General features: G+C 53.4%; 1 protein-coding gene across 1 annotated transcript in view; it reads left to right on the forward strand.

Annotated features, from left to right (window-relative positions):
• The window catches only part of KIAA1211 (KIAA1211 ortholog), a 239,738-nt gene that overhangs the window by 213,858 nt on the left and 15,018 nt on the right, over nucleotides 1-10,862 (forward strand). The window contains exons 6-9 of the mRNA XM_014548463.1: nucleotides 1,974-2,138; nucleotides 5,249-5,317; nucleotides 8,734-8,922; nucleotides 9,646-10,855. Of these exons, the coding sequence (XP_014403949.1) occupies nucleotides 1,974-2,138; nucleotides 5,249-5,317; nucleotides 8,734-8,922; nucleotides 9,646-10,855 (1,633 nt within the window). The remainder of the gene's footprint in view (nucleotides 1-1,973; nucleotides 2,139-5,248; nucleotides 5,318-8,733; nucleotides 8,923-9,645; nucleotides 10,856-10,862) is intronic.

Here is a 10,862-nt window from a genome sequence, read left to right on the forward strand (position 1 = left end):
ATGTCTCTGCAATCTCACCACACATCGTGCAAGGCTAAGGGGGAGCTGGGCAGCGGTGGGTGGGTTTGGTACCCTGAGTTCAGAGGGAGGAGGGGCATTCCCTTTGAGGGCTTCTCCGCCAGGAAACTTCAGTAAGGTATAAAAATGCTGCTTCGTGTTTTTATTCTTGCCCCTGTGAGAAGGAAGTGTGATGTCAAGTTTATAAGAGCCAGTGGCGTGCAACGAAAATAACACTGAAAGCGGTTTTTGAAGACCTAGATTCAAATTCCTTTGGGGCGACTCATTCTTCCCATAAGCTGGGGCCAGTCACCTCTCCCTGCTGGACCGCTGATTTGTTTGCAGAGTGAGGTGTTGGACTGTATGATTGCTAAGGTTCTTTGCAACTCTGTGGGATTAAACATTAACCCAATTAAAGATAAAAATCAGATCACCTCCTCTTTCTCTCTGTTTTTGAGGCATAAAAGGACTATGAGACCCAAGTACAGTGGGGCCTTGACTTACGAGTGTCCCGACTAACGAGTTTTTCGAGATATGAGCCGTCTCGGCCGATTTTTTGCTTTGAGTTGCGAGCTAAAATTCGGGTTACGAGCCAGCTTCAGATACCCCACCGCTGGTTGGCGCAGCGAACGTCACAGTGAACGCCACAGCATCAGCCCAGCATCACGTGTCTCACTCGTTCACTGTTGATTTGACATACGAGTAATTTGAGTTACGAGCTCCGTCACGGAACAAATTAAACTCGTGTAAGTCAAGGCCCCACTGTACCTAGATCTAGAGCAGCAGTTCTCGGCCGGAGGCAATTTTACTGCTCAGGGGACATGGGACAGCATCTGGAGACAATGTTGGTTGTCTCTGCTGGGGAAAGAGGGATTGCCACTGGCATCTGGCAATCTGCTAAACAGCCCATCATGCACAGGACAGCTCCCCACAGCAAAGAATTACCGGCCCAGAAGGTCAGGTGCTGAGGTTGAAACCCTGCTCTAGACGAAGGCCTTAAGTGGTCTGCACAGTACCCTCGATTCCGTGGTCTCCCAGACCGCCATGCTTACGGCCTTTTCTTCCTGAATGTAGTTCATTTTCTCTGCCCACGGCCCCTTAAATATGTTGCCCTTTCTTTAGCTATTGTTTTTATTTTTCTTCAGGGAATATATTTCCTTTTCTAATCTGGCTTTTCTCTAATTCCAAATACTTACTATTTTCTTCCTGATTGGTACCCCCTGATTTCCCACCCCTTCTCCCTACCGGGTCAGCCACACCCACTGGAATGCAGCCCCTCCTCAGTGCTTTTCTCCTGCCAACTTCTGTCCCTTCCCCACGTGGGTCTGCCGGCCCCTGGTTCACAGTGGGCAGCTACAGCGAGGGCAAAGCAGAGGTCCTGGAGGCAGGACAGGATTCTGTCCCTCCCAGGGCTTCAGCATTGACCGTGGAAAGAGGCGCTGGCCCTGGCAGTGGTACCCACTGTGGCCAGAACATGGTGTTCAAGCTGGTGAGGGAGGTGGCCAAAGCAGAGCTATTCCGGGGGAATGTGTCCAAAGGGGGTTGACAGTTTCCTCGTTGCAGCCACTAGGGTCTGGATTTCCCCCAGGGGTTCCTGCGTTTCATGGAACCATTTTCTATACAATTTTTGTACTTTTGACAGACCTTTCCTATAAATTGATTTTGAGGTCAAACATTTTTTGTCCTAACACGTATCCCAACTTTTGGTCCGGAAACTGGGCTTTCTGCCCCCTGGAAAAGTGACATCTCCATGAAAGAGGGTGGCTGGCTGCAAAGAGCTCGCGGCTGGAAGGCGGGAACCGAGGCCGGAAACGCACTCGCTTATTGTAGGGCTGCCTCTCGGTCACTGGCGCGGTGTTTGGAGAGCAGCCGTGCGCAGAACATGCCTCAGGCCAACCAGACCCGCAGGGACCCTGGCTGCGGTTCCTGCGAGCTGCTTCCCCGCCTCAGCACGTCTTTCTTGTGTTTCTCTCCAGCGACAGTTGGGCAAGAGCATCAAGTTTGGGCAGCCGCCGCCCAGTGCCACTCCCATGAAGAGGGCAGACAGCGGGGAGGCCAGCCTAGAAGGGGACCCGCTCCTGGCCAGTCCCATGGAACCTGTGACTCAGCAGGACCTCATCCTCCCAGACGCCGAGAACAAAGTGAGGCTCCACGGGGCAAGGACGTGACTGCTAATAACCCGGGAGGCCGTTGGGCAGTGGACAGGGGCAGCCAATGACCCTGGGGTCTGCAGGGCAGGGGGAAGGGGGAGAGGCTTTTCTGTTGAGTGGCCCAGGGAGAGGACTTCGTGGGCAGGTGCCTTCATCTGAAGCGGGACCATCCTGGGGCGGGGGAGTGTGGGGGTGGGGAGAGCGGGGCCATGCCCTTTGCACGTGCTCTTCCCAGGGTCTTCCACGTGCTCCTTGAGACTCAGGTCTGGGAAGCCAAGCTGTGCTGTCTCCTCCGCGCCTTTGCTGTGCGCCCACAGCACTTCCTACACAGCAGGAGCACTTGTGTGTCTACATCCGCCTAACAGTTTTCTCTCCGTCTCTAAACATTGAGTTCCTCAAGGGAAAAACTACATCTTACATATCTCTGTCTCCCCAGTAATCATTTGTTGGATTGGACTAATTTAAAGGGAAATAAGACAAGAAAGAAGTAGGTCAACAAGACAGCACATCTCAACCACACCAGCTACCAAGTGTGGAATGTGCCACGGATCCAGCACTGCCCTCTCTGAATTTGTTGGGTTTTTTGTTGTTGTTAATCCTCATCTAAGGATATTTTTTTCCATTGATTTTTTTTTTTAGAGTGGAAGGAAGGGGGAGAGACAGAGAGAGAAAGAGAAACATCAATGTGAGAGAGACACAACGATCGGTTGCCTCCCACACACGCCTCAACCCGGCTGGGAACGAGCCTACAACCAAGGTACATGCTCTTGACCAGAATGGAACCCTCAACCCTTCAGTCCTCAGGCTGACACTCTAACCCAGCCGTGGGCAAACTACGGCCCGCGGGCCAGATCCGGCCCGTTTGAAATGAATAAAACTAAAAAAAAAAAAGACCGTACCCTTTTATGTAATGATGTTTACTTTGAATTTATATTAGTTCACACAAACACTCCATCCATGCTTTTGTTCCGGCCCTCCGGTCCAGTTTAAGAACCCATTGTGGCCCTCGAGTCAAAAAGTTTGCCCACCCCTGCTCTAACCACTGAGCAAGACCAGCTAGGGCTAAATTTGGTCTTTTGACACTGAAAAAACTAGGGTGAGCATATCCTGAAATGCGAGACCTTCCAGCAGCAGAAGGGACACCCTCAGGCCTCTTTAGGAAGGAGGAGCTGGAGTGAGGAGTTCTCCAGGCAAAGCTCCGAGTCTTCCTGCCTGGGAGCATCATGCACTCTGCCTCCAAGGTGCCCGGGTGATGCTGAGTGTTACTGAAATGGGCATCCCCCCACCAAGCAGTCCTGCTTGTTGTCCTGCTTAGGCTAACATGGCCTAAGGATAGGAAGACAGACGAGCAACTTGCAGAGCAAAGTGCAGAAGGAAAGAAAAGGATGCCCCTGCCTGTTGCTCATCTCTGCTTGGGCCTGCCCTATGGCTCCTGGCACTCACACCTGTAGGTGGTGGGTGACGCAGGGATGGGCCCATTCCTCCGCCTGTGGCCAGAGGTGCCCTCTGCAGCCTCCAGTGCAGCAGCCGTCAGCCTCTAGGCAGGGGTTTCCCAAAGACACCCAGGGCCTCACTGTCACTGACAACCTGAGACATGCAAGGTGCTGGCGCCTGGGGGGAGGGAAGGTCATTTGTTCAGCCAGCTTTCTGTCCCAGCTGTGGTATCACAGAGGTGAACAAGATTAGACAGGGGGCTGCCCTGGTAGTTTATGTTGTAATGAGAGTCAGAGAACATACAAGTCAACAAAGATCAATATAATAATTTCAGCCCTAGGTGGTTCGGCTCAGCGGATAGAGCATCAGCCTACGGACTGAAGGGTCCCGGGTTCGATTCTGGTCAAGGGCATGTACCTCAGTTGCAGGCTCCTCCCCGGCCCAGAACCTGGTCAGGGTGCGTGCAGGAGGCAACCAATCGATGTTTCTCTCACATTGATATTTCTCTCCGTCTTCCCCTCTCTCTTCCATTCTCTCTAAAAATCAATGGAAAAATATCCTCAGGTGAGGATTTAAACACAAATTTATCAATGAAATCGTTAAAATAAATGTATATATCATATATATATATATATATGTAATTTCTGATAAAGAAAAATGGAAATAAAACACATGATGGGAAAGTGAGTGACTTGTGGAAAGATAAGGAGGTCAGCGCTGCCCAAAGCAAACCAGGAGGTGGGCGTGCTCTAGGCAGAGGGAGCAGCAAGGCTGAGGCCCAGAGAAGGGGCTGAGCTTGTCCTGAGGAGGAGGTCAGGGCGGCCGCTGGGCTCTGGGGGGCCATGGAGGGGAGCACGTGGTCCAGGGGCCGGATCCTGCAGACCACGGGAAATGGGTGAACTCTACTCTAAAGTAGGAAGTCTCTGAGTAATTTGGAGCAGGGAAGTGACATAATCTGATTTGTGTTTTCTAAAGATGCTTCTAAGTGTGGTGCAGAAAACAGACTGAGGTAGGGCAGGCTGGCAGGACCGCTCTGGAAGGGACAATAGACCCTTCTGTAAATATTGGCGATACCAGATAGAAGGTGTGGCGGGCCACCAGGAAGGTGCAGGTGCCGGACCTGAGGCTGTTCCCAGGGCAGGCCCAGCCACGGGCGGGAATCTCCAGCCATTTCCTTTTCCTTCCTTCTTTCCTGAGTTGTTTCTCCTCCGCTGGTCATTCACCTTCTCAGCTCAGCCCTTTGGGTGTGGAATTGGTAGGGCCTCTTTCCTTCTCATAGAGAAGCGGGGGAGGCTTAGCAGGTGAAGGGGGTGGGAGGCAGCCAGCAAAGCCAAAGCTCTGAGGTCGGAGCCCTGCCTCCCAGGTACCGTGGCTGTAGGGCAGCCCCCGGAACCTCCCAGCTGCGGGAAACACCAGGGACTGAGGTTGGAGACAGCCCAGCTGGTATCGTGTTGGACTCAGAGGAGGGGAGGGCACACTGGGCCTCAGGAGTCCTGTGGAGTCTGGACATTAGCAAAGTGCCCACCGTGACCCCTGCCAGCTCTTTGAAGGCAGCTGCGCCCTGTGTGGAGGAGGGGGCGGCCCTTCCAAGCACAGACGGTGTCTGGTTAGCTGCCCAAAGCTTCCTGTTCTGGCGTGTGGCTCAGGCGCTCTCTTTACCGTTTCAGTCTAGTGACACGCCAAGTTCTCCGAGTCCTCCGAATCCGCCGGGAGCCAGAAGTGAGATGGAAGAGAAGGTAAGATGATTTGAACTTACATAGTTAATTTCCCCCCTCCCTTTCCTCCCCCCACAATCTTCTGCCTCATTTTCCCATTCATCAATGCTGCCTTCATCCATTACTTTAAATTTCTTTGAACTGCAACCAGTGGTAGATACTGGAGCATCTGTTTCCATGGCGATGCAGTTGCTGGAGCTGAATCCTGCTCTGAAAAACAGCCACCTGCCCAGCATGCCTGCATTTGGATCCCTAGGCGTTGGTAGTCTGCCTAAATGTGTGATGTACTTTAAGACTCTGCTAAGTTGTTGAAAAAGACACTCCTGAAGGTACCCAAGTCTATAAGGAAAAAAGTCTCCTATTTGGAGATGGTTTTTAACCTTCCTGTGTGCCATTGAAAGCTGGGCCTCCACCTGCAGGAGTCCAGGGAGCCCTGGGGAGCCTCCTCTGTAGAGGCCAGTCCACTCTCATGAGGACGGTTCACCCACGCAGGGTACGGGTGCCCTCCCGGGCCTGGCAGCACAGTGAGAAGAGTATGTCCCGGGTTTTCTGAAGGAGACGGCCCAAGACAACACCACCACCCAGACGGTGAAGAGGCCCAGCTGGCATAACTAGAAACAAAACTTCACATTTAAATCTCAGCCTCTAGCCCTAGCCAGTTTGGCTCAGTGGATAGAGTGTCAACCTGTGAACCAAAGGGTCTCGGGTTTGATTCCGGTCAAGGGCACGTACCCTGGTTGCAGACTCCTCCCCAGCCCGGGCCCTGGTTGGGGCGTGTGCATGAGGCAACCAGTCGATGTGTTTCTCTCACATCGATGTTTCTCTCTGTCTTTCCCGTTCTCTTCCGCTCTCTCTAAAAGATCAATGGGAAAATATCCTCGGGTGAGGACTGACAAAAAAACGAACAAAACAAAAAATCTCAGCCTCTAGTGCTAACCTATGTCTTCAGTCTGTCACATTTCATTTGAACTCCTTGCACTCACGTACCTATTAGGTTATGGAAATAAATGTTTAATTCATCTCTTTTATTTTTAAAAAAATATATTTTTATTGATTTCAGAGAGGAAGGGAGAGGGAGAGAGGAATAGAAACATCAGTGAGAGAGAATCACTGATCGGCTGCCTCCTGCACGCCCCCCACTGGGGATCGAGCTCGCAACCAGGGCATGTGCCCTGACCAGAATCGAACCGTAACCTCCTGGTTTATAGGTAGATGCTCAACCACTCAGCCACGCCGGTTGGGCTAGTTCATCTCTTTGCAGCAGTAGTTCAGGATATGATGTGTATAATAAAGATAACTATAACTAAATAAGAGCTAGGGGACCCAAGACTGGAACTATTTTTCCTTACGTCTGTGCTCTTTGTCATACGTTATTTACTGAGCATCCCTTTTGCTCGTGGAGCTAGCTTGGTGCCTCAGCTCTCATGTGTAAATGTGGAAGGTGACTGCAAAAAGCAAAACCCTTGACTAAACCCCACTGATGTTGCACTTAAGAGCTGGGTCACAGTCAGGGGCATCGTGGCCTCTTTTGCTCTGTGCCTGAGAGCTGCTGGCTCCAACAGTGGCTGTGAGCGCCCTCTGCTGCATGTTCGGGTGGTGTGTAGTGTGGCCAGGAGCCCTTCCTTGGCTCCCTACTGTGGCCTCAGGGTTCAGGCTGAGCCACAGCCTCTGACTAAATCTGTGCAGTTCATCCGTGGTACTTAAGTGATGGCGTCTGCGTTACAGACTGCAAGCAAGCGGTGCCGCAACTCATCCTTTGAAGAATTGCCCTCTCCCTGGCGTGTTCCAAGTTTCTGCTCCTCCCTTTAGCTTCTCAGGGCCCTCAGTGCTCTGTGACTTTGGAGTGATGGTGCTAACACATGTTTGTGGGTTAGAAATGTCATGCCCTAGTCAGAGATGTTATTGTTCCTTCATTCCTTGAATAAATATTGAGCCCTTGCCAAATGACATTTGCTACTTGGGCATAAAGTGGGCTTATACGAAGATGAAAAAGACACCCTCCCTGCTAAGGTGGAGAGGAGGTGTGTTCATACAGGGTCAGAGGTAGTAGGAACGCTCTTAGGGTAACAGTTCTTTGTCTAGAGATGAGCTTGTCCAGGGCTCAGCAAACTACTACTTATTTTAGACTCTGTGGCCAGAAGGTCCAACTACGAGACTCTCCGTTCCGTTCGGACAATGCCGATGGGTGTGGCTGTGTGTCAGCAAAAATTTACCAAAACAGGTTGCAGGCCGGATTCAGGTTTTGTCAACCCCTCATCTAATCCACATGTTATTTAGAGTAGGAAACTTAGTCCCTGGAAGGTTAAATAACCATTACAGGCTCATGCAAATAGCACTGGCAGAGCCAGTAGTTAACATTCTGTCTTGATTCCAAGAGCATTGCTCATTTCACGGTCCCAGTGAGCCCCCTCACTAGGCGGGGTGAGGCACAGGCACCAAAAAGTGCTTCCCTCCCCGGATTCCCTGCAGGTTGTTTTCTGATTCAGACTGATTATATATATACTAGAGGCCCAGTGCACAAAATTTGTGCACTGGGGCTGGTAGGGTGTCCCTCAGCCCAGCCTGCACTCTCTCCAATCTGGGACCCCTCGAGGGATGTCTGACTGCCCATTTAGGCCCGATCCCACCAGGCAGTCGGACGTCCCTCTCACAATCCAGGACTGCTGACTCCCAACCACTCGCCTGCCTTCCTGCCTGATTGCCCCTAATCACTTCTGCCTACCAGCCTGATCACTCCCTAACCACTCCCGTGCCAGCCTGATCGACGCCTAACTGCTCCCCTGCTGGCCCAATTGCCCCTAACTGCCCTCCCCTGCCGGCCTGGTTGCCCCCAACTGCCCTCTCCTGCAGGCCTGGTTGCCCCCAACTGCCCTCTCCTGCAGGCCTGGTTGCCCCCAACTGCCCTCTCCTGCAGGCCTGGTTGCCCCCAACTGCCCTCTCCTGCAGGCCTGGTTGCCCCCAACTGCCCTCCCCTGCAGGCCTGGTTGCCCCCAACTGCCCTCCCCTGCAGGCCCGGTTGTCCCTAACTGCCCTCCCCTGCGGGCCCGGTCGCCCCTAACTGCCCTCCCCTGCTGTCCTGATCACCCACAACTGCCCTCCCCCGCCAGCCATCTTGTGTCCACATCGGGGCGGCCATTTGTGTGTTGGAGTGATGGTCAATTTGCATATTACCTCTTTATTAGATAGGATTTTTAATATATATTTTTTTATTGATTTCAGAGAGGAAGAGAGAGGGAGAGAGAGATAGAAACATCAGTGATGAGAGAGAATCATTGATCGGCTGCCTCCTGCACGCCCCTCACTGGGGATCAAACCCACAACCCGGGCATGCGCCCTTGACCGGAATTGAACCTGGGACTCTTCAGTCCGCAGGCCGACTCTCTATCCATTGGGCCAAACCAGCCAGGGCTGATTAAATATTTTAATCTCCACCACAGGCAGCTCCAGCTAAACCTTCTCGGCCAAAAAGGCACTTCTCTTCTGCTGGCACCATCGAAAGTGTCAACCTGGATGCCATCCCCTTGGCCATCGCTCGCTTGGACAACAGTGCCGCCAAGCACAAACTGTCCGTTAAGCCAAAAAACCAGAGGGTGTCAAAGAAGCACAGGCGACTTGGACTTGCCGGGGTATGTAGAGCCCATCCTAGCTGACCAGGCAGTTGCCCTTGCTTGCTGGGCACTAATTCTCTTCTAATACTGGACTATTGGTTTTCCAGCGAGTATTCACATTAAGAACAAGGAATTTGAGAATGACAAAGGGAGTAAACATGAAGGTCTTCCTGCCACCCCCACAATCTACTCTGGGCCTGAGTTTACCTGTCTCTATACTTAGAACTGCCCCTTCTCTTTTTCTCCTTTACTCATCAAACACATTTTTATTGAGCACCTATTATGACACTGACTTAGGCCCTAGTGATAATACAGCAGAATACAAAACAGACAAAAATCCCTTCCCTTACAGAGCTCCTGGAGCTTACATTCTAGTGAACTCAAGACAACCCCTGGAGAAATGACCAAGTTGTGAGCCCAAAAACAACCCCTCTGAGCAGTAGCAAAAGGGATTCCCTGCTGTTTAAGTGAGAAAGAAGTAAGGAAGACCCTTAAGAGTCACCTAAAATGGCAGGGCCCTGCTGCGTTCCCTGACCCCATGTCCGGAAAAGCAAAGGGCTCCCTTTTGCCACAGTCCGAGGGCAGGAGGTCAGTGGACAGGGCTCCCAGGGGCCTCGCCAGGGCATTTAAAAGTCTGTCCCCAAACCAGGAGAGTAAGAAGGCCACCTGCATAGTGACTAGGATGAGGGATGGTTACCTGTGTACAAGGAGAAAGCTAATTGTTTCCCTTGCCAACATTAGGCTCGACCAAATGAACAAGGCGGCCTTCCGAGCCAGCTGTCCCTGGACCAGAACGGACACCCTGGAGAAGACAAGCTGATGTGGCACGAAGAGGAGCCTGAGCCTCTGGACGCCGAGGAAGAGAAGAGGTGCCAGGAAGAATACTGGCGAGAACTGGAGGCCAAGTGCAAGCGGCAGAAGGCGGAGGCAGCCGAGAGGAGACGCCTGGAGGAGCAGAGGCTCCGGGCCCTGGAGCAGCGGCTTTGGGAAGAGAACCGCAGGCAGGAGCTCCTGGAGGAGGAAGGAGAGGAACAAGAGGAAGAGGAGGGAGAACCACAGCCAGTGGCAGGGAAGAGGCAGTGCACAGAGGAAAGGCGGAGGCTGGATGAACAAGGTAGCCCAGCCCCAGAGTGCAGGGAGCCAGAGGAAGGCGGGCCCCAGGAAGCGGGAGAGCAGGAGACCCGGGAGGAAGAGGCTGAGCGGCTGCAGAGCCTCGCGCACCAGGAGCTGGAGGCGCGGAGCAGACAGGAGGCGGAGAAGCGGCGGCAGGAAGCAGAGGAGAGAGAGTTGAAGGAACTCAGGAGACTGGAGGAGCTGGAGGAGCAGAGGCGGCGGGAAGCGGAGAAGCAGCGGTTGGAGGAAGAGGAGAGGAAGAGGCGGGAGGAGGAGGAGGAGCAGCGGCTGCGGGAGGAAGAGGAGAGGAAGAGGCGGGAAGAGGAGGAACAGAGGCTGCGGAAGGAGGAGGAGGAGAGGAAGAGGCGGGAAGAGGAGGAACAGAGGCTGCGGAAGGAGGAGGAGGAGAGGAAGAGGCGGGAAGAGGAGGAGAGGAAGAGGCAGGAGGAGGAGGATCAGAGGCAGCGGGAGGAAGAAGAGAACCGGACGAAGGACCTCAGAAGGCGGCAAGAGGAGGAGGCAAGGAGAAGGGAAGAGCTGAGAAAAAGGCAGGAGGAAGTGGAGGCGCAGCGGCGGCGGGAAGCGGAAAGGGAGCCCCAGGGACCACGGAGAGGGGAGGACAGTGGGCTGGGGGCGGACGACAGGAGCCCGCTTCAGACGGCCTGTGCAGGGGAACCAGAGCTCCTGAAGCCGGAGAAGCAAAGAGAGAACGCCGAGGCACCAAGGGCCTGCGGGAAGCAGAGTCCCGAGGCTGAGCCCTCCGGAGAGCCGCAGGCGCAGCGTGGGGATGCTCGCGGGCAGGATGGGTGTGCAGGCCCGGAAGAGAGAGGCGAAGCCCGCACACC

This window comes from Myotis brandtii, unplaced genomic scaffold (genome assembly GCF_000412655.1).
Source record: "Myotis brandtii unplaced genomic scaffold, ASM41265v1 scaffold51, whole genome shotgun sequence".
NCBI classification, from domain to species: Eukaryota; Metazoa; Chordata; class Mammalia; order Chiroptera; family Vespertilionidae; genus Myotis; species Myotis brandtii.